The sequence below is a fragment of the Tachypleus tridentatus genome, chromosome 13 (assembly GCF_004210375.1).
Source record: "Tachypleus tridentatus isolate NWPU-2018 chromosome 13, ASM421037v1, whole genome shotgun sequence".
Lineage (NCBI taxonomy): Eukaryota > Metazoa > Arthropoda > Merostomata > Xiphosura > Limulidae > Tachypleus > Tachypleus tridentatus.
Window position 1 is genome coordinate 29,331,038 of NC_134837.1, and position 24,709 is coordinate 29,355,746.

General features: G+C 33.7%; 1 protein-coding gene across 1 annotated transcript in view; it reads left to right on the forward strand.

Annotated features, from left to right (window-relative positions):
• Nucleotides 1-16,621, forward strand: part of LOC143236095 (uncharacterized) — a 54,437-nt gene extending 37,816 nt beyond the window's left edge. Inside the window, exons 7-9 of the mRNA XM_076474365.1 lie at nt 39-8,240; nt 8,330-9,481; nt 9,580-16,621. Of these exons, the coding sequence (XP_076330480.1) occupies nt 39-8,240; nt 8,330-9,481; nt 9,580-12,498 (12,273 nt within the window). The 3' untranslated portion in view covers nt 12,499-16,621. The remainder of the gene's footprint in view (nt 1-38; nt 8,241-8,329; nt 9,482-9,579) is intronic.
• The last annotated feature ends 8,088 nt before the right edge of the window (nt 16,622-24,709 follow it).

The following is a 24,709-nucleotide window of genomic DNA, read 5'->3' on the forward strand; positions in this document are numbered from 1 at the left end:
AAAAAACATGAGAAAGAAGCAGTAGCAAAGGTGGTTGAAAAACCAGAAAAAGTAATAACAGAAGACATAGAGAAAGCAGAGGAAAAACCTGTTGTTCTGAAGAAGAGAAAAAACCTGAGGAGAAAGAACCAATGAAAAAGGAAATAGAAAAACCAGAAAAATTAATAACAGAAGAAATAGAGAAAGCAGAGGAAATACCTGCTGTTCATGAAGAAGAGAAAAAACCTGAGGAGAAAGAACCAATCACAAAGGAGGTAGAAAAACCAGAAAAATTAATAACTGAAGAAACAGATAAAGAGGAGGAAGTACCTGCTGTTTCTCAAGAAGACAAAAAACGTGAGGAGAAGGAACCAATGACAAAGGAAGTAGAAAAACCAGAAAAAGTAATAATAGAAGAAATAGAGAAAGCAGAGGAAAAACTTGCAGTTTCTGAAGAAGAGAAAAAACCTGAGGAGAAAGAATCAGTAGCAAAGGTGGTTGAAAAACCAGAAGCATTTATAACAGAAGAAGTAGAGAAAGCAGAGGAAAAACTTGTTGTTCCTGAAAAAGAGAAAAAACCAATAGTCAAGGAGGAAGAAAAACTAGAAAAATTAATAACTGAAGAAATAGAGAAAGCAGAGGAAAAACTTGCTGTTTCTGAAGAAGAGAAAAAACATGAGAAAGAAGCAGTAGCAAAGGTGGTTGAAAAACCAGAAAAAGTAATAACAGAAGACATAGAGAAAGCAGAGGAAAAACCTGTTGTTTCTGAAAAAGAGAAAAAACCTGAGGAGAAAGAACCAATGAAAAAGGAAATAGAAAAACCAGAAAAATTAATAAGTGAAAAGACAGAGAAAGAAGAAGAAAAAGTTGCTGTTACAAGAGAAGAGAAAGAATTTGCTGTTTCTGAAGAAGAGAAAAAACCTAAGGAGAAGGAAGCAGTAGAAATGGTAGTAGAAAAACCAGAAAAATCAGTAGCTGAAGAAATAGAGAAAGCAAAGGAAAAACTTGCTTTTCCTGAGAAAGAGACAAAACTTGAAGAGAAGGAACCAATGACAAAGGAGGTAGAAAAACCAGAAAAATTAATAACAGAAGAAATAGAGAAAGCAGAGGAAAAACCTGTTGTTCCTGAAAAAGAGAAAGAAGCAATAGTCAAGGAAGAAGAAAAACTAGAAAAATTAATAACTGAAGAAATAGAGAAAACAGAGGAAATACCTGCTGTTTCTGAAGAAGAGAAAATATCTGAAGAGAAAAAACCAATTACAAAGAAGGTAGAAAAACCAGAAAAATTAAAAACTGAAGAAATTGAGAAAGCAGAGGAAATAGCTGCTGTTTCTGAAAAAGAGAAAAAACCTGAGGAGAAAGAAGCAGTAGCAAAGGTGGTTGAAAAACCAGAAGCATTTATAACAGAAGAAGTAGAGAAAGCAGAGGAAAAACCTGTTGTTCCTGAAAAAGAGAAAGAACCAATAGACAAGGAGGAAGAAAAACTAGAAAAATTAATAACTGACGAAATAGAAAAAGCAGAGGAAAAACTTGCTGTTTCTGAAGAAGAGAAAAAACATGAGAAAGAAGCAGTAGCAAAGGTGGTTGAAAAACCAGAAAAAGTAATAACAGAAGACATAGAGAAAGCAGAGGAGAAACCTGTTGTTTCTGAAAAAGAGAAAAAACCTGAGGAGAAAGAACCAAGGAAAAAAGAAACAGAAAAAACAGAAAAATTAATAACTGAAAAGATAGAGAGAGAAGAAGAAAAAGTTGCTGTTACAAGAGAAGAGAAAGAATTTGCTGTTTCTGAAGAAGAGAAAAAACCTGAGGAGAAGGAAGCAGTAGAAATGGTGGTAGAACAACCAGAAAAATCAACAGCTGAAGAAATAGAGAAAGCAAAGGAAAAACTTGCTTTTCCTGAGAAAGAGAAAAAACTTGAAGAGAAGGAACTAATGACAAAAGAGGTAGAAAAAATGGAAAAATTAATAACTGAAGAAATAGAGAAAACAGAGGAAAAACCTGTTGTTTCTGAAAAAGAGAAAGAACTAATAGACAAGGAGGTAGAAAAACCAGAAAAATTTATAACCAAAGATATAAAGAAAGCAGAGGAAATACCTGCTATTTCTGAAGAAGAGAAAAAACCTGAGAAGAAAGAAGCAATAGAAAAGGAGGAAGAAAAACCAGAAGAATTAATAACTGAAGAAATCGAGAAAACAGAGGAAATTCCTGTTGTTCATGAAGAAGAGAAAAAACCTGATGAGAAAGAACCAATAGTCAAGGAGGTAGAAAAACTAGAAAAATTAATAACAGAAGAAATAGAGAAAGCAGAGGAAATACCTGCCGTTCATGAAGAAGAGAAAAAACCTGAGGAGAAAGAACCAATAGTCAAGGAGGTAGAAAAAGTAGAAAAATTAATAACTGAAGAAATAGAAAAAGCAGAGGAAAAACCTGCTGTTCCTGAAAAAGAGAAAAAACCTGAGGAGAGAGAACCAATGACAAAGGAGGTAGAAAAACCAGAAGAATTAATAACTGGAAAACTGGAGAAAGAAGAAAAAGTTGCTGTTACAAGAGAAGAGAAAGAATTTGCTCTTTCTGAAGAAGAGAAGAAACCTGTGGAGAAAGAAGCAGTAGCAATGGTGGTTGAAAAACCAGAAAAGTCAATAACTGAAGAAATGGAGAAAGCAAAGGAAAAACTTGCTTTTCCTGAGAAAGAGAAAAAACTTGAAGAAAAGGAGCCAATGACAAAGGAGGTAGAAAAACCAGAAGAATTAATAACTGAAGAAATAGAGAAAACAGAGGAAATTCCTGTTGTTCATGAAGAAGAGAAAAAACCTGAGGAGAAAGAACCAATCACAAAAAAGGTAGAAAAACTAGAAGAATTAATAACTGGAGAAATAGAGAAAACACAGGAAAAACCTGTTGTTTCTGAAAAAGAGAAAGAACTAATAGCCAAGGAGGTAGAAAAACTAGAAAAATTAAAAACTGAGGAAGTGGAGAAAGCAGAGGAAATATCTGTTGTTCCTGAAAAAGAAAAGAAACCCGAGGAGAAAGAACCAATGGCAGAGGAGGTAGAAAAACCTGAAAAATTAATAATTGAAGAAATAGAGAAAGCAGAGGAAGTACCTGCTGTTTCTGATAAAGAGAAAAAACCTGAGAGGAAAGAAGCAGTAGCAAAGGTGATTGAAAAACCAGAAAAATTAATAATAGAAGAAATAGAGAAAATAGAGAAAAAACTTACTTTTCCTGAAATAGACAAAAAACATGAAGAGATAGAACCAAAGGGAAAGGAGGTAGAAAAAACAGAAGAAATAGAAAAAGTAGAGGAAAAAGAGAAAGAACCTGAGGAGAAAAAACCACTGATAAAGGAGGTAGAAAAAGCAGAAAAGTTAATAACTGAAGAAATAGACAAAGAACAGGAAATATGTGCTCTTCCTGAAAAAGAGAAAGAAGCAATAGCCAAGGAGGTAGAAAAACCAGAAGAATTAACAACTGGAAAACTGGAGAAAACAGAGGAAAAACCAACTATTCCTGAAAAAGAGAAAAAAGCTGAGGAGAAAGAACCAGTAGTAAAGAAGGCGGAAAAACCAGAAAAATTAATAATTGAGAAAATAGAGAAAGCAGAGGAAAAACATGTTGTTCCTGAAAAAGAGAAAAAACCAATATTCAAGGAGGTAGAAAAACCAGAAGAATTAATAACTGAAAAAGAAGAGAAAGCAGAGGAAAAACCAACTGTTCCTGAAAAAGAGACAAAACCTGAGGAGAAAGAACCAGTAGGAAAGGAGGAAGAAAAAACAGAAGAATTAATAACTGAAAAAGAGGAGAAAGCAGAGGAAAAACCAACTGTTCCTGAAAAAGAGAAAAAACCTGAGGAAGAAGAACCAGTGGCAAAGGAAGTAGAAAAAACAGAAGAATTAATAACTGGAAAACTGGAGAAAGTAGAGGATAAACCTACTGTTCCTGAAAAAGAGAAAAAAGCTGAAGAGAAAGAACCAGTAGTAAAGGAGGCAGAAAAACCAGAAAAATTAATAATTGAGAAAATAGAGGAAAAACCTGTTGTTCCTGAAAAAGAGAAAGAACCAATAGCCAAGGAGGTAGAAAAACCAAAAGAATTAATAGCTGGAAAACTGGAGAAAGCAGAGGAAAAACCAACTGTTCCAGAAAAAGAGAAAAAACCTGAGGAGAAAGAACCAGTGGCAAAGAAGGTAGAAAAACCAGAAGAATTAACAACTGGAGAACTGGAGAAAACAGAGGAAAAATCAACTATTCCTGAAAAAGAGAAAAAAGCTGAGGAGAAAGAACCAGTAGTAAAGAAGGTAGAAAAACCAGAAGAATTAACAACTGGAGAACTGGAGAAAACAGAGGAAAAACCAACTATTCCTGAAAAAGAGAAAAAACCTGAGGAAGAAGAACCAGTGGCAAAGGAGGTAGAAAAACCAGAAGAATTAATAACTGGAAAACTGGAGAAATCAGACGATAAACCTACTGTTCCTGAAAAAGAGAAAAAATCTGAGGAGAAAGAACCAGTAGTAATGGAGGTAGAAAAACCAGAAAAATTAATAATTGAGAAAATAGAGAAAGCAGAGGAAAAACCTGTTGTTCCTGAAAAAGAGAAAGAACCAATAGCCAAGGAGGTAGAAAAACCAGAAGAATTAATAACTGGAAAACTGGAGAAAGCAGAGGAAAAACCTACTGTTCCCAAAAAAGAGAAAAAACCTGAGGAAGAAGAACCAGTGGCAAAGGATGTAGAAAAACCCGAAGAATTAATAACTGAAAAAGAGGAGAAAGCAGAGGAAAAACCAACTGTTCCTGAAAAAGAGAAAAAACCTGAGGAAGAAGAACCAGTGGCAAAGGAGGTAGAAAAACCAGAAAAATTAAAAACTGAAGAAACAGAGAAAGCAGAGGAAGAACCTGCTATTTTTGAGAAAGAGAAAGAACCAATAGTCAAGGAGATAGAAAAACCTGAAAAATTAATAAAAGAAGAAATAGCGAAAGCAGAGGAAAAACCTATTGTTCCTGAAAAAGAAAAAAAACCTGAAGAAGAAAAAAGAGCCACAAAAGTAGAAAAAGCAGAGGAAGAAGTAACTCTACCTAGAGAAAAGAAAGTAGAGGAAAAGGTGCCAATACCTAAAAAAGAAAAAGAACTTGAAGAAGTAGACAGAGCTAAAGAAGTGGAGAAAGAAGAAGAAAAAATTATGCCCAAAGAAGGGAAAGAACCTGAAGAAGTAAAAGAAGAAGAGGCAAAGGAACCAGTATATACAGAAGTGAAAGAAGTTGAAGAAGTAGAGAGGGCAGGAGAAAAAGTACTTGTATGTAGAGAAGAAAGAGAGCCTATGACCAAAGTAGTAACTGTTAGTAAAGAAGAGACAGACTATGAAGAAGTAGAAATAATCACAAAAATAACAAAGACAGAGGAAAAATTTTCAGTTCCTGAAGACAAGAAAGAAAGTAAAGAAGCAGAAGAAGCCAAAGGAATACAAAGAGTAGAAGGAAAAGTATCTCTGTCTATAGAAGAAGAAGAGGCTGAAGAAAAAGATACCATAATAAAAAGAATGGAGAAGTCAGAACACATAATATCTGTTTATAAGAAAGTAAATGGGTCTGTAGAAGTAGGGGAAGAAGAAGACATTATTGCACCCCAAGAAGAAAAAGAATATCAAGATAGAGAACCAATAACCAGAGAAATAGAAAAACAAGAAATAGTGGTAACTCTTAGTAAAGAAGAAAAATACTTTGAAGAAGTAGAAAAAGCAGATGAAAAAATGACAGTGTCTAAAGAAGAAAAAGAACCTGAAGAACTGAAAACAGCTAAAGAAGTAGGGAAGGAAGAGGAAAAATTACTTATACCTAAAGCAGAGAAGGAACCTGAAGAAGTAAAAAGAGCCAAAGAATTAGAGAAAGAAGAGGAAAAATTGCTTATACCTAAAGGAGTAGAAAGAGCCAAAGAATTAGAGAAAGAAGAGGAAAAATTACTTGTACCTAAAGAAAAGAAAGAACCTGAAGAAGTAGAGAGAGCCAAAGTGGATAGAGAAATAAAAGAAGTACTTATACCTAAAGAAAATAAAGAGCCTGTGACTGGGGAAATGGGAAAACTAGAAAAAGTGGTGACTATTAGTAAAGAAGAAAAAGACTTTTCAGAAGTAGAGAAAAGAGAGGAAAAGGGACTTGAAAAAACAATACTTTTAACCAAAGATAAGCCAGGAGAAGTACATCTCATTGCTACTGAAAAACCAGTAGAAAAGGTATCAATAACAAAGGAAGACATAACAGCCATTACTGAGGAAGAAAAAGAAACCAAAGAAAAATTACCTTCCACAGAAAAAAAAGAAAAATCAGAAAAAGTAGAGCCTATTGTTACTGAAGATGAGGGACTCGAGAAATTTAGTATTTTTCCTACAGAAATAGAAGAACCTAAAGAAGAATTAACTGTTTCTAAAGAAAGGGAAGGATATGAAGAAGAGATATATTTACTTCAGGAAAAAGAAGACTTAACACTTACTGTTAAAGACAAAAAAGAACCTGAAGGAAGAATATCCATAGCCAAAGAAGAAATATCTGAAGAATTAAAATCTATTGTTACTAAAGAGAAGAAGCCTGAAAAAGCAGCAACTTTTATCAAAGAAGTAGAAAAACCCTTGGAAGAAGAAGTTGTAATAACTAAGCAACATGAAGGACCAGTAGAGAATGTACCTATAGACAAAAAAGAAGTAGAACCTACCTTAATTGAAGACAAAGAACTTAAACAGATAATAACTGTGACTAAAGAAATACCATCTATTTATAGAGAATCTATGGAACAAGTATTTATGTCCAAAGATGAAAAAGATATAACAAGCATTACTAAGACAGGAAAAGAATGTGAAGAAACAATATTTATAATGAAAGAAGAAAGAGTAGTAGAACCTATTTATATAGAAGAGAAGGAAACCAAAAAAGAAATATCTGTAACCAAAGAAGTAGTGGAACCCATTTCTTCAGAAGATAAAGAGACCAAAAAAGAAACATCTGTAACCAAAGAAGTAGTAGAACCTATTTCTGCAGTAGAGAAGGAGACCAAAGAAGTAATAGAACCTCTTTCTATAGAAGAGAAGGAGACTAAAGAAGTAATAGAACCTATTTCTATGGAAGAGAAGGAGACCAAAGAAGTCATGTCTCTAACCAAAGTAATAGAACCTGTTTCTATAGAAGAGAAGGAGACCAAAAAAGAAACATATGTAACCAAAGAAGTAATAGAACCTATTTCTACAGAAGAAAAGACCAAAAAAGAAACATCTGTAACCAAAGAAGTAGTAGAACATATTTCTTCAGTGGAGAAGGAGACCAAAAAAGTAATAGAACCTATTTCTGTAGAAGAGAGGGAGACCAAAAGAGAAACATCTGTAACCAAAGAAGTAGTAGAACCTATTTCTCCAGTAGAGAAAGAGACCAAAGAAGTAATAGAACCTATTTCTGTAGAAGAGAAGGAGACCAAAAGAGAAACATCTGTAACCAAAGAAGTAATAGAACCTATTTCTATGGAAGTGAAGGAGACCAAAGAAGTCATGTCTCTAACCAAAGTACTAGAACCTGTTTCTATAGAAGAGAAGGAGACCAAAAAAGAAACATATGTAACCAAAGAAGTAATAGAACCTATTTCTATGGAAGAGAAGGAGACCAAAGAAGTTATGTCTCTAACCAAAGTAGTAGAACCTGTTTCTATAGAAGAGAAGGAGACCAAAAAAGAAACATCTGTAACCAAAGAAGTAGTAGAACATATTTCTTCAGTGGAGAAGGAGACCAAAAAAGTAATTGAACCTATTTCTGTAGAAGAGAAGGAGACCAAAAGAGAAACATCTGTAATCAAAGAAGTAGTAGAACCTATTTCTGCAGTTGAGAAAGAGACCAAAGAAGTAATAGAACCTATTTCTATGGAAGAGAAGGAGACCAAAGAAGTCATGTCTCTAACCAAAGTAGTAGAACCTGTTTCTATAGAAGAGAAGGAGACCAAAAAAGAAACATATGTAACCAAAGAAGTAATAGAACCTATTTCGATGGAAGAACAGACCAAAGAAGTCATGTCTCTAACCAAAGTAGTAGAACCTGTTTCTATAGAAGAGAAGGAGACCAAAAAAGAAACATATGTAACCAAAGAAGTAATAGAACCTATTTCTACAGAAGAAAAGACTAAAAAAGAAACATCTGTAACCAAAGAAGTAGTAGAACATATTTCTTCAGTGGAGAAGGAGACCAAAAAAGTAATAGAACCTATTTCTGTAGAAGAGAAGGAGACCAAAGAGAAACATCTGTAACCAAAGAGTAGTAGAACCTATTTCTATAGTAGAGAAAGAGACCAAAGAAACAATAGAACCTATTTCTATGGAACCTATTTCTACAGAAGGAGACCAAAGAAGAAATGTCTCTAACCAAAGAAGTAATAGAACCTATTTCTACAGAAGAAAAGACCAAAACAGAAACATATGTAACCAAAGAAGTAATAGAACCTATTTCAACAGAAGAAAAGACCAAAAAAGAAACATCTGTAAACAAAGAAGTAGTAGAACATATTTCTTCAATAGAGAAAGAGACCAAAGAAGTAATAGAACCTATTTCTACAGAAGAAAAGACCAAAAAAGAAACATCTGTAACCAAAGAAGTAGTAGAACATATTTCTTCAATAGAGAAGGAGACCAAAAAAGTAATAGAACCTATTTCTGTAGAAGAGAAGGAGATCAAAGAAGTCGTGTCTCTAACCAAAGTAGTAGAACCTGTTTCTATAGAAGAAAAGGAGACCAAAAAAGAAACACCTGTTGCCAAAGAAGTAGTAGAACCTATTTCTTCAGTAGAGAAGGAGACCAAAGAAGAAATATCTCTAACCAAAGAAGTAATAGAACCTGTTTCTGTAGAAGAGAAGGAGACCAAAAAAGAAATATCTTTAACCAAAGAAGTAGTAGAACCTATTTCTGCAGTAGAGAAGGAGACCAAAGAAGAAATATCTTTAACCAAAGAAGTAGTAGAACCTATTTCTGCAGTAGAGAAGGAGACCAAAGAAGAAATATCTTTAATCAAAGAAGTAATAGAACATATTTCTACAGAAGAGAGGGAGTCACATAAAGTAATATTTGTAACTGAAGATGTAGAAGAATCCAAGGTAGTACAACCTGTTTCTAAGGGAAAAGAAAAATCTGTAGAAGGAGTATTTATAGTCAAAGAAGAAAAAGATGTTACAAGTATTACTAAGGGCAAAAAAGAATGTGATGAAAGAATATTCATAACCAAAGAGAAAGAGCAGGAGTCTGAAGAAATAATATTTCTAACCAAAGAATTAGATCCTGCTTATAATGTAATAATAGAACCCACAGAAGGAGTATCTATACCCAAGGACGACTTAACATTTACTGCTAAGGACAAAATAAAATCTGGAGAAAGTATTCCTGTAACCAAAGAAGAAATATCTGAAGAATCAAAACCTACTGGAACTGAAGAGAGGGAGTCTGAGAAAACAGCAACTGTTACCAAAGAAATAGAAGAACCCATGGAAGAAAAAGATGTAATCCTTATTACTAAGAAACACGAAACAAAACAAGAAGCAGAACCTATTTCAATTAAGAAAAAGGAGCCTAAAAAGAAATACTACCTGTTTCTGAGGAAAAGGAAGGATTTATAGAAGGGGCTTTTATATCTAAGGAAAGAGATGTAACACATGTTCCTAAACAAGAAAAAGAATGTGAAAAAAGCATGCTGACAGCTAAAGAAGGTGAAGAGCAAGAATTTAAGCCTATTACTACTGAAGAAGAAAAGTCTGAGAAAGTAGTAATTGTAACAAAAATTAAAGAACCCAAAGAAGTTTTACCAGGCCACGAGGAAAAGGATGAACCTATTGAAGTAAAAGAGGAAGAAACTGAAACACCAATACAAACTTTCCCCAAGTTAGATGAAACAAAAATGTTAGAAGATATTTATAAAGAAAAGAAAGACTATGAAGAAGTAATTATACCCAAGGAAAAAGGAAGACTTACTGCAAAAGAAGAGAAGGGGGGTGATAATGAAATGGTAATATCAACAGCCAAAAAATTAGAGAAAGAAGATAGAATAGAAGTTAGTGTATCAGATAAAGCAGTAGTACAACCTTTAATCAAAGAAATAGGAAAACTTGAAGAATTGATGCCTTTTACTGAAGATAAACCTGAAGAAAAATCACTTTTAATCGATAAAAAGGAAGAAACAAAATATATTCTCCAAGAAAAGAAATTAGAAACATCATTTACTGCTCATGAAGATGAAAAACTTCACAAAACAGAATTTGTAACTAAAGAAGAAGTAATCCCTTTTCCAAAAGCAGAAAAGGAAGCTACTTTACTTCTTTTAACTGAAGATGAAGGAAAACCAAAAGAAACAGTATCTGTTTCAAAGGAAATATGTTTGACTGAGGAAAAAGAACCAGAACTGTTATCTATTGCAAAAGGAAAAGATGAACCTGAAAAAATAGTTTCTTCACCCTCAGAAGTTTTAACCAAAGAAATAAAACCAGATTGTTTTACGAGATCAAGTTTTCATGAAGAAACAATGGTCAGATCTCCAGGAGACTCTTCAGGTGAAGTTGAACACTTAACATCTGTTTGTCATGTTGGAAAGGAGATTTATCAAATAGATGGTAAAATATTACTGAAAGAATCAATTCAAGCTCTGGAACCTGAAAAGGAGATTTGTGAATCTGATGATCAATTTGTTGGATTGGATGAAACAGAACAGTTTTCAGTAGTTTCTGATAACGAAAAATTAGGATATCGCATACAACCACCATCAGATAAAGATGCTTTCGATGAGGATCAAAAATTTTCTTTTAAGAGTGAAATATGTGTGAGAACCAACGTTGAAGGAAAGGATGAATATGAGAATGGTACTTCTCAAAAAATGGCTTATGTTTCAGAAGTATGTACAAGCTCAACAAGCGCTCCTGTAGAAATGAAAAAACTATCTACAGATGATATAATTTATGAGTGTAAAGAATTACCTACTACTTCATTGAATGTTGGCATGATCAAACAATATGATGATTGCATGACCCAAGCACAGACATTCAAGAAAACAGAACCTAGAACAGAACTTATTAAAGAGCCAATGAAGTCCATCCCTTATCCTGCCGAAACATCTGAGCCACATACATCAGAGAGAGAGCACTCCATGACTGAAACTTTGGATGCAATTAGTGATGACATTCTACCAGAAGACAGCATACCGTCCATGTCTCTAGAGCATTCTAGAACAGATAGTTTGCTAGAACCTCTTATAGAATCAATGGAACAAAAGAGTGAAGATCCTTTACAAGAAAAAGACTATGCTAGTGATGGAATCATTTGTCATTCTACACCAACAGAAGATATTCAGTTGCAGATTGAATCCAAATCTAGATCTGCAGTTGAAGAGGACGTTTCACCACATAGTGAAATGACTTCTTCAGAAAGAGCAGATCAGAATGGTCATACAATAACAAAGCTCCATTTGGTATCTTCTTCTTCACCATATTCTATAGAAGCCATACAATCTTCGAAGGTACCTGAAAGAGTAGTTCCAGAAATTTCTGAGACAACAACAGAAGCCAAATCTTCATCATATATTACTAGTGATAAGTCTAAACCAGACTGTAAGGAAAAATCATCTGATGATTGCCTGGCTGATGACACACGTTTGAGCTTGAAAGATGACCAAAGTTACGAAGTGGAAAAGGAGAGCTATGACCCTCTGAAACTCCAACAAAAAGTGTTCGTTCCTTCTATGGACAATGGTTTCACAGAAGAGAAAGAATTCAAAGAGGTAAGCTCCTTACAAGATGAATCTTCAACTGTATCTTCTTTTCCAGCTGGTTACAAGCAGGAAGATATCTCACGTACAGAAACTACAACTATCATTCATACAGAGTCCTCCCAGTCCCATTCTCAACTACCAAAACAAGAATTTACATTAGATTCTTGGGACAAACCAATGGGTCTTCCATCTCCGCCCGATCCAGTAGAATTTGCTACTAGGAATAGAACTGTGTCAAGAACATCAGGTAAGAGTTCCACAACTGGCCATAGCCCAAGAACATCAACACCCAAGAAGATTTTAGAAAATGGAAGAAGATCGCCAAACGTGTCTTCCAAGACATCTAATTCTCCTAAAAATGAAAAGGCGGTTGGTATAGGGAAATCGAAACAAGAGAACAGTGACGCTTTATCTGAACCAGTGTTTTTAGACATGGCTTACGTCCCAAATCATGGTGATCCACAGTACTGTGATGTCGATTTTTTTAAAAAGGTTCGAGCGCGTTATTATGTGTTTAGTGGTACAAATCCGAGTAAGGAAGCTTTTAACGCCTTACTTGAAGCAAAGCAGAGCTGGGACGACAAGGATGCAGAAGTAACTATTATTCCAACCTATGAAACTGATACATTAGGTTATTGGATGGCCCTCAACCAAGATGTCTTGGCAGCAAACAAAATTGAAGTAGCTCCCTCTGCCAGCAGATGTACCATAAGTCTTCAAGATCACGATACCACATGTGCAGCCTATCGGCTAGAATTTTAAACTTTTTCCGATACTTGTTGTGTTTGTTTAGTTTCTTAAAGACTGGAGAAGAGCCGTAATATTTTACGTTCGCTTTGTATTTGTAGGAGTAAAACAAAAATAGTATTTTTGTTTCGGTAATTTTTACAATATGTATTTGTTTTTATTATTGGTTTGCTCTAAAGTACTCATGTACAAATAGATTGATTAGAACAAAAAGGCAGCTCAAAAGCTTATTCAGTATTGTTATATATGTTATAGCAGCAGTTTACTATACGTTGTGTTTCCTCTGGTTTTCAGTAAGTAGGTACGTACGTTAAGGGATAGTGACATATTGTTGAATTTGGTAAATCTGTAGTACTAAAGAGAGAGAATTACGTGGTTTGAGAATATTATTAAGACCGAATTTTCGACTAGAATATACTAAAAACATAAAAGCCATGTGCATCTATATCTATGTAGAATTAAAAGAAAAAAATAGAGCTAATGTTATTAACTGGTGAAATTCTAAAAGACATAAAATCCATCACTAAACTTGGCTTTTCATTACACATGCAAAAATCTTGAAATATGACATGTCACTGCTCATCCTGTGCATATAATAAGGAGTCACTAAATATGCAACAAGCTACACGTGCATTTTTATTGCTCTTTGAACTTTTAATAGAAGTCTCTTCCTTAGCGTTACTGTGATCTTATCGTATAAAAGAAAACCGTCAACAAATATAAGACACGTTATCGTACTGTGGCTCTATCTATTGGCACTTTTTGACATTTTTTCTTCTTCAGACAATTCTCTTTGTATAGTTAAATTTCCGAGATATTTTGAAAATACAGGTTTCTTGCCTTGTAACGTCCATTATATTAAAGTAGATAGAAAAGTGTAAAATTATCAAAACCACTAATCTGTACCTTTATGTATAGTTTATATCTTTCTTGTGTGGTTTACAAGCTAAGCGGCACAGTCCAGGTAAATAACCGGTTAGAATAGAACTATCATACTAACTTGCATTAATAATCCGTTGTTATGTTTGTGTTTCTTTGATAACGAAACTATCTGAAACTGAATTTTTCTTTAAAGCGAAAGAGCTTTCAAATTATGATAAGTAATTTGCTAAGTTCGTAGTAGTTGATGGTTAAATATTTTCCAAAGGACACTTTTTTTCGTTACATTTCTGTCCAATTTCATTTGATCGTCATAACATAGAACTGAGAGTGATTCTGAATGCACATGAAGAAAGGGTGAAAGCACTTTTGATTGGTATATATTTCGAAATGAAATAGGATTGCAGGTTTCTTACCTGGGCTTCCTCCCGGATTATTGATATCAAAAACTTACTCTTAGTTCGTCCAGGCAGCAAAGAGCTCATTGAGGGCAATTTTATATTTATTCTTGTATAAACTGTTGGCATTTTAGGCTTTTAAGACGAGTAAAATTAAGTTTTACTAATTCTCTAACTGAGCTTGTTACAAATTTATTAGTCATAAACTTATTTATCAATACATATATATATATATATAATTGTTAGTATTTTTCGCCAGTCATATATTTTAGAACTTTCGCCGTTCATGTGTTTTTAGGAAGTTTGCCCTATGTTTAAGAATTCGACTTAATCTTGAAGCACTTAATGAAAAGTGTTTTCCTACTTCATAACTAAATACGGTTGCTGTATCTTTGATTGTCAACATGGTCGTGTAGAGGTAGAAATATTCAGCATATTGCTGGTTCACAAAACTTTTATTAGATGTTTGTTATTAAAAATACTCTGTTGACTCTTCAGTTAATCTATCCTATTTTTCATTTGGCCTAGATATTTAATTCCCATTTTTTCTTTGAGAACTTGTCTAACCTTTGTTGTTAGACCTACTGATATTTAGTCTGTCGTTTTGTTCTTAAATTATTCTCTCAGTACGGTGACATGGTTTTGGGGAAACAACATAATGTTGTTACAGATTTCTAAGAGTAGGAAGAGAAATATAATAGGTATTTTAGTATATTTTGTAAATAGCAGGTAATGTATAATTTTCTTAAAGAACTATGGGACTTATTACGGAAAAGCAAGATATAAAACAGTAGTGTTTAACTCTACAGTATTTACTAGAAATGTAGCTTTTCTCGGGTATTTAGATTAGCTTAATGTGCGTTAATCGGTTAAATTCTAATTATATATATTCTAGTGCCATGAACTAGTCTTGCTCAACCGACAATTTTGTAGTAAATTTATTTAAATAGAAAAACAAAATTACTTGAAATATCACAACCCTAGCAATTCAGTTGTTTTTTTGTCAGAGTTATTTGACGTCTCTTAACTGAAAGAATTTCTAATTTTACTTCTACACACAAAAAAAAATTGTATCGTGAGGATATTATGTTGAAAACATTTGTACGGAGTTGTTACATATCTATTTGTATTCACGAAGCTACTATTTACAAGTTTGTCTTGTTATGGCTTATTCGGGACTTTTTTCCTTAGGTTCATTTTTACTGCATAATTTTACTTTTAAGCGCTGTAAGTACGGTGTTTTATTTCATAATTTCAAAACATTCGAACACTGGCGTAATTTCACTTACCAGTTTTGCCTTACGTGTTACTGAATTGCTTGAAGTAGTTATTTTTTAATTTATAGTTTTAAATTACGGTTGATGTGGTTTTTTGTTTGTTTATTTAAAATTATTTTTACCATCAATGCTTTTATAATGTTCAGCATCCAAGCATGATGTTCAACACTGTAGCTTTCTTTTTGTGTAGATGAAAGTTAGGTACCCATATGTAGGCTTAACAGTATAATCTGATTCTTCACGAATATTGATCCAAATTTATGATACCCGGGAAGAGACAAATATGCCCTTTCAAAAAGGGTAGAGGGTAACTTTATTCAAACATTAGCAATGAAAGAATCAGACCTACGATATGAACAAAAAGCAAACAAATATGTTTGTCTATACTAGCTACTTTATCAATCAACTGAGACTTTTCTTTCAAGTTTGTTTTTAGCTATTTTAATTTTAAGTGTGACAATGTATGAGCATCAGTTAATCTGGGGCAAAAAATAATCAGATATAAAAGATGTGTCTATTTTCATTAAAATCTTTCTGTAATTCATATCTAACAATCTAACCAACCAAAACCTTTTTGTTGTTGTTGTTTGTTTTTGTTTTTATGCTGCAAACAGTAAATATTCCTTCCTAAGTTCCTTCGTGTTGTATTTTGAATGAAAATTAGAGATATTAGCTCTGCGTTTTATTATTATTATTTATTTTGACATTTTAAATAACATCATTTCGTAGAATCAAAACAAAACCTGGCTAATGAGGAATTTTTCATAACGCCTTTTGAGTAAAAATCACTTGTAGTAAAAAAGGGGGAATTATTTTTAATAGGCTTAAAATAAGTCGGTTTCGTGAAGTATAGTTCTCTAAAGCCCTAACATGCAAGCAGTCTCTGAAGACAATCACACTTTCTCGCCTCACTCTTATATTTCAAATGTCCTCATATAGTGTCCTTCTATTCGTAGAGATCCATCAGAGTAAATGAGCATTTAAAGAAACCTTTCGAACGTGGCATTTTTTGTCTGCTGCTACTATTCTAGTTCATCATATAGACCTTAATCAGTACATCACAACATTCCAAGGTTTATATCCGCTTTGAGGTTGGTTTACATTCAACAGAAAGTGCGACCAAACTTTTTTTTTTTTTGATAAACGCATACAGGCATCCTAATTGGCGAAATATATCTTATTTTTGTGTTAATAGTTTATGAGTTTAAGTAGACGGTGCTACCTACGATTGACCTCGAGTGTGTTTGTGACAAGAGTGAAAGTGATTTTATTTTAGAAAATAGATAAATATACTCTTAAATCCAACTTGAATGTAAAAATATCTGATGCTAGGCCTTTGTATGATTGCATACTTATATGAAAGTGAACGTTTGTGAAACATCAGTGATTAATGCTGTGTTAGTGTTCTTAAAGTTTTGTTATCTGTGCATAATGCTGATGAAATAAAAGTTTGTGATGCGCTAAACATATTGCAACTATGTTATTGTGTAATTTGTTTAATTAAGCCTGTGGTGTTGCACAGCGCTATGTTGCTACGGTTACTGTAAGGCTCAAACGTGTTAATAAATAATGCTTTTTAAAGGTCATGTGACTGCTGATTTTAAATATAGTCTATACTGGAACATTTGGGACCGAAATAAGTGTTTATCATTATTTATAGATTATGAACAAATGTTTCAAACGTAGCGATATAGTTTTGGCTTTTTTTTTTTTTTTCATAGTTTAGCAACTTCGTGAGGGTTTTAGAGAAACCAAGAGCGTATTTTTTTAAACATTTTTTCATAGTACTTGAAGAGATAAAAACGATAAAAAATATTAACTTATGAACGTGTTTTAATTTGAGAGCACGCAAGTTAAATACTGAAATTCCAAACATAATATTCATTAACTTGTAATTTTGATTTCTTTCTCTATTGTTGTAACGGCTTCCAATGTTATACGGATTCTTTTGTATTAGGTAAAATAAAATTTTATGTACATTGAAGTCCATTTATTGGTAACGAGATTGTTTTAATTCGTCATCTACAAGTTAACTTTGCTAATGTTCGCTGATAGGCCTAAGTTTAAAACTGAAGTTAATACAAAAATTTCCACTAACTTGCAAAATTCTGCGTTCTTTGTAAAACGTGTGTATTTTTTATTGCTTTATCGAGACAGTTAATAATCCAAAGATAAACTAACGTAGGGCGTGTCCTTCACTGGAGAACTCTGCCATACCCTTAGATTTTCCATATGAAGTTCTGAGACACAATATTTTAAGATTATTAGATTCTCAACATTGTGACTGCCACTGACATGTGATAATTTTTCTACCCTTAAACTAACTCTTTTACTCCTTAACTCCCTAAAAAAAAAAATTAAAAACGTTACTGAAACTATTTAGCAAATTCAATCAAATAAGAACTCATTAATTCGAACTCAGATTAATTTATTAACAAATTCAATAATTAATCATTTTAACTACTCAGACTCTTTCAGAATGTTGGAGAAAGTTCCAGACGCTAAACATGCACTAATTACATGACGTCAGACTTACTCTGGCAAAACAATGAATATTCCAAATTGTATAAATTACTATTAGTAAAATCATTAATTGTATAAGTGAAACAAAGTAAAATAAACATTTTTATTAACAAAACAATATCTTACTTTATTCGTTTATTTATCGTAAACTGTATTGTCATCAAATTTTTTTAAGAATTTGGACATATGGTACAACAATGAGATGACATCGTGTGCTTTATCATCACTTGCCATTTTGCTACTTGCGGAGTTCTCTTCAGCTAGATAGCTGATCAAGTCCTATCCTGATAAGGTTCTCAGGCTCACCAGCAAATAACTTACCTTTGATTAAGTCTTATTCGAAGCTAACCAGATCACCATTCTTTTGCCATCATACTTCCAAACATGATTATGATTGATAACCTTTGGTTTGACTCTCTTTCTTTCTGAATTTTATAAACCTAATCATTGATTTCTTTTATTTTTCCTTCGCAGCATCTGTTTAACTCTAGAGATAGCCCTGGTTTGGAGAATGGATTGTGAAGCATTCACATCTTAGCAAATTTTATCATTAACTGATTTAAGTCTTTTTCAGATAGTTATGAATAGCATCACTAATGTTTCTTAGTGTCACTCATACTCAGTGTAAGATTCTGTTCAGTGATGATCCTCAAGGTGCATAAAGAAGGTTCAACAACATTTTAAGTTATCTTCCGGACATTATTATTGCTGGTTTGTCGACTGTAACTTCGTGTGTTGCAGGTCAATAACTTTTTAAAAGGAATGAAAAATCTTATTTCCTGTTCTCTTCTATTCATTTCATAAATGGGTAATTTATTTAAAACTGTGTAGTTGTGCTACTTCACCATTCTATAAGAAGAGGGAAGGATAAATGTTACCCTGTTGTTTTCCGTTTTGTTTTTATAGAGTTCGATACATATCTACAAACAAGGTTTCCAATAGTGAACAGAATCTTGCAAGTCCACTCTTCTTTTTTCTTCGTAAGAACAATAGATAATTACAAGAATTAGTAATCGGTTACATTATACCTTATTATTTCATAGCTTCTCTTCCCTTGAAAGTCTCAGCACCAACTGATTGTTGGGAATCTATATTCAGTATAAATATTTATAAGGCAGTTCATTCATTTGCCCTAAATTATCAGATCCACTGGAAAAGTTATCTTGTAAATCTGTAACCAAGGTATGTAAGCTTGGGAGCTGATCAGTTATAAGATTCTCACAGCATAAGTCATACAGCTCCTGTGAGAATCTCTTTTGTGTGAGAATTTAAAGTCAGAATCCTTAAATTTTGCTTTTAAAGTGACTACTAATTGGTGTACACGGATTTCTTGGTTATAAACTGCAGAACTATTTGAAGTGAGTTTAATGTCACATTCGTGTTTCAGTACGAATTATATTCTCAATATGCACTCTTCCATAGTGTTTACCTACATATTATCTTGTGTAGAGAAGCTTTTAACGGTAAGGATGACTTCCAAATTTCCTCTTGCTGGAACTCCATGATCACCTACTGTTCGAAATCAGTTCGTCTTCTTACTTTATCTCTAGAGGCAATTTCCCGGTTTTCGTTATCAATGAACAATGATAACTATAGCACCAATGTGATCAATATATTTTCCTATCAGTGAATATATTGACTTGTGGACTGACTTTTCTAAAATAATAAATTTATTTCTTCAATAACAGCAGACAAGTTTCTTAAGCATCGCTTGTTCCTGCTTTCTTATTAACACTTTTTTGTCATTACTTTGATTTGTTTGGACTCAGGATGTATCTCCTCCTTGGCTTCTGTCGTACTTTGGGAATAGTGTTTACTTTCTACAGGCCTTTATTTATAGATTTTGGTAATGTGTCCTTTCAACTTACAATTAAACAAATAATGTTATTTTTTGGCTTAGGTATTTCATTCCGAGGATACAGTTGTGTGATTAATAATTTGGGTTATTCCAGAGTTCCATTAAAGCAAATTGATGTTTCCATACCATTTGATCTGATAACCTCATAATTCCTGGAGAATGCTTTTATTTATTAATCTATAGTTGGGCGAGTTATTTTGTATTTTTCTATAAAAGAGAAAATAACAAATGCAAAATCTTGATCACTTTTAATGATAACGAAAAATCTTATTTCATCAGTTTCAAGTAATAAAAATTAGCTTAACTAGTAGATAATGATAGGCCTAAATTCACAGTGCTCGTTAATACAAAAAGTTCACCTATCTGCTCATGTTTCGACTTCTATAAAAACACATTGTGTATTTCTTATTTATTGAGAACACCATAATGTTGCAAAATTGAATTAACTCAGTCATATAATTCACTACTTTAGACCCAGTGTAAATTATAGACTCAATAATTATCGACTGTGACGTAACTCATGTTTTATATTGCTTAAACAGTTCCAAACTTTACAAAATTTCATACCTTAGGCTACACTCTGATATGTGACGTCAAATCTCCTTTAGAAGAACCGCAGTACAAATGTTTGATTTGAATTCCGTGCAAAGCCACACGAGAACTATCTGCACTAGCCTTTCCTAATTTAGCAGTGTAAGACCAGAGGGAAGGCAGATAGTCATCACCGCCAATTCTTGGGGTACTCTTTTACCAACGAATAGTGGGATTGACCGTCATATTGTATCACCTCCACGGCTGAAAGGACGATCATTTTTAGTGTGACAGGGATCCAAATCCGTGACCCTTACAGTAGGAGTCGAGCGCCCAAACCACCTGGTTATGCTAGGCGCTAACAGAAGCTCAAAATTTACATAGAAAATATTGCAAAATACACAATATGTATTATAATGGGTGCTGTGATACAGTGTTTTAGTTACAAGTACATATGTGATGGCATTACATTGTCGAATTAAAAAGGATTTAATATACTAAACATGGCATCCACGGCTTGGATCTGGACAGAAACATCACTGTAATACCATATACAAGTTGTTAAAATGAAATTCCTCCGTAGTAGAGTGTGCTCGTAACATTACAAGGTATATATTGAAATCTTCCTTAAATGTTACTTTATGAACAAATTCTCAAAAGTTTTTTTTTTTTAATCTCGCAACTTTGTTCATTTAAGTTGTCTTTGTAATGGCGTAACTACAAAATATAAAGTAGTTGCCTCTTTCATTTATTTCCTTTTAATAGTAGTTATGGTTCTGGTGGATTTGAGACCCCTTTTGGCTAGCTCCCTCTACAGTTGCGCCATTTTTTCTCTTCATATGTATTCAAGAGCCTAGTATTAGAGGCTATTACTAAAAACACTGTCCTCTCAAGCTTTCGACAACGCTCACAATGCGACGTTGATGACTGTTACATAAGAGGTTCTATGATGTTATAAATTTTTCTTCTAAAGATGGGTTTCTGAAAGTTTCTAAAAGTTCTTCTAAGTTTTATATAAAACAACATAATAATTACTGAAAATATATATTCACACACATACCTTGTTTGTTTCTGAATTTCGCACAAAGCTACTCGAGGGCTATCTGTGCTAACCGTCCCTAATTTAGCAGTGTAAGACTAGAGGGAAGGCAGCTAGTCATCACCACCCACCGCCAACTCTTGGGCTACTCTTTTACCAACGAATAGAGGGATTAACCGTCACACATATAAAACAACATAATAATTACTGAAAATATATATTCACACACATACCTTGTTTGTTTCTGAATTTCGCACAAAGCTACTCGAGGGCTATCTGTGCTAACCGTCCCTAATTTAGCAGTGTAAGACTAGAGGGAAGGCAGCTAGTCATCACCACCCACCGCCAACTCTTGGGCTACTCTTTTACCAACGAATAGAGGGATTAACCGTCACACATATAAAACAACATAATAATTACTGAAAATATATATTCACACACATACCTTGTTTGTTTCTGAATTTCGCACAAAGCTACTCGAGGGCTATCTGTGCTAACCGTCCCTAATTTAGCAGTGTAAGACTAGAGGGAAGGCAGCTAGTCATCACCACCCACCGCCAACTCTTGGGCTACTCTTTTACCAACGAATAGTGGGATTGACCGTCACATTATAACGCCCCCATGGCTGAAGGGGCGAGCATGTTTAGCGCGACGGGGATGCGAACCCGCGACCCTCAGATTACGAGTCGCACGCCTTAACACGCTTGGTCATGCCGGGCCCACACACACCTTTGACTTTAGTTATCCAACTTTATTCAACGGTATAATGATGTAACAATGAAGAAAAAACAGCACTAGAACTGTAGAATAAATCTGGCAAAGGATACATCTGATTTAACTGAAAGTTTGTTCTGTGTTAACAAAACATATCGATTTACATTTTCAAAAAATAAAACGTACTCTTCATCAATCTTCCTTTTACTCTTGGAGGAAGAAAAATAAATAATAATAATTATCACCCATCAAAATAATATATATTAAATTTTTATATGTCTTTAAAATACATAATTTTTGCAATTAACATAAAACAGAAGAAAACATAACTTATAATTTTATTCTAAGATTTTTCGAAGTATAATATTTGTCACGTCAATTGTGATATATGTGTAAGTATACACTTGCACACTCACATACATGCCCTCTCAGAGGTTCAGAGGGGCCTAACTCCTTCTATCTCCTGAGGCCCCTGGCAATAATAAAAACAGATGATGACACATGAAAACAGAGTAAGACAATCATTGGTACGAAGGAAAAAGAAAAACATTCAATTTGTATATATAATTTGCAGCTATAAGCGAGAGTGCGTGTCACATTTTGGTCTAATTGGGAGGCACATAAAAGCAAGTCGCAAAATTAAACAAATTAAAAAAAAATAAAGTGCCTAAGTTTAAGGCCCCCTTTAAGCTTCATCCCCAAGCTAAATGGCCATCCTTTCCACCCTCTAATTGGGTCTATATATACACACACACATATATATTATACAACAATGTTGATTAAATCGTACAAATGAAAACGATGAAGGCCATTCGACTCATTCAGGTAACCGTCCAGTGGCTCATAATCAACCAACACGTTATAATCAACAAACGCAGTATTCCACATACAGCATACAGATTCGTTTGTTATAAAGCTTACACAATGGGTTATATGTTCTCCACCCATCACGGGTATCTAAACCAGATTTTTAGCGTTATAGAATTCCTGACTTACTGCTCGTTTACTCACCTATGGGAAGGGGTGGGTAAAGAACACATGAGTAGGAGACTATTCCAAAAGATTAGATCTCTAACTACAAAATAATTTTGTTTAAAAAATGGCTTTACATATGAGCCTTCACATCTTTAACCTGTTACCTTTATAATATTCAGGGTTTGAACAGATAATGTAGCTTTGTGTTTGACAACAAACAAACAAAAAATATTTTTACTGCTACCACCAATTGGATAACAAAAACATTTTGATTATGGAATATTATTTTTTGATAAAGATTATACAGTAATATTAATCGCATATGCTACATTTAAAATATATATATATATATATATTATTTTATAAAACGGTGTTTATTTGGACGAAAAAAAAAAGTTCACTAAATGTTCCAAATCTTATTAATGTAAAACATACACATGACCAGCTTTCAAGATAATTTATGTAAGTGCCACCTGTATATTGATTGTGCTATATACTATCAATAAATCGCAGAAATAAATAATTGGTGTAATCCATTTCACTTACTTCATGTGTCATTGATAAAGTGACAAATAATTCTTATTACGAAAATAAAATGGCTAAAAATAAAACCTTCGTACACGAAATCCTAAATATGCACTGTTTTTGCATTTAAGGATTAAATTTCTATTTTTAATGAAAAATTTAGTGTTTTCCCGTTTTACCTCTTAGACATAGGGTGCTACACTCCCAAGTTGAGGGCCGTGGGCTCGAATCTCCATCACACTGAATATGCTCGCCCTTTTAACCGTGAGAACGTTGTAAAGTGAGGGTTAAGCCCACTATTCGTTGCTAAAAAAATAACACACGAGGTGCCTTCTCTCTAGTCTGTCACTGCTAAATTAGCAACGACTAGAATAGCTGGCCCTAGTGGTCCCCAGCTAGGACAGCGGTAGATTTACAAATTTAAAACGCTAAAGTTTGGGGGTTCGATTCCCCTGGGTGGACAAGTATACAGCCCCATGCGGCTATGCTATAACAGAAACACAAACATTAGCTCTGGTGTAGCTTTGCGCGAAATTCGAAAACAAACCACCAACTCCTACATTTTAATCTTTATGTAAGAAATGTGAATAATAATAAAAATAATTGGAAAATAGAACATTTCCTAAGACTGGCCAAAAGTGCTGATGTCAGCCACCCAAATTAGCTTATGTACTTCTAAATATTATCCACAGTTATCACATTAAACAAACTTATAATCGAAATAGTTAACGTTGACGACACTCAATGATTAATACAGTGCCTTACTATTTTAGGAATCACTGAATGTAACTTTAAAGTAATTCAAGCAGTTCTTAAACATTTTTTCTTTGTTTATTGTTAAGCGCCATGCTATACACAATGGAATATCTGGTGTTGTGGCCATCATGCCATCGAAATCTGGATTTTAGTGTCATAAGCCTTCAAACTTACTGCTGAGCCAGTTTGGGGAAATTAATTTCCTAAACCAAATGTGCAGGTTTTTTTTTCGAATTTTTGAATGAGTTATTATATTCTTACAACTGAAAAAAACAACTCTTGTAGAATCTTGAAATAAAATAAAATAAAAACCTTTATCTTAGTTACCAACAAGTTCACAGCTGCTGCACATGGAACAAGTTTAGTGTCTGTTCCAACAAGTTCACAGCTGCTGCACATGGAACAAGTTTAGTGTCTGTACCAACCAGTTCACAGTTGCTGCACATGGAACAAGTCTAGTGTCTGTTCCAACAAGTTCACAGCTGCTGCACATGGAACAAGTTTAGTGTCTGTACCAACCAGTTCACAGTTGCTGCACATGGAACAAGTCTAGTGTCTGTACCAACAAGTTCACAGCTGCTGCACATGGAACAAGTCTAGAGTCTATACCAACCAGTTCACAGCTGCTGCACATGGAACAAATCTAGTGTTTGTACCAACCAGTTCACAGCTGCTGCACATGGAACAAATCTAGTGTCTGTGAAAGAAGACAGGAGGAAGAGCACGTGTAAACTCAAAGAAACAAAAATAT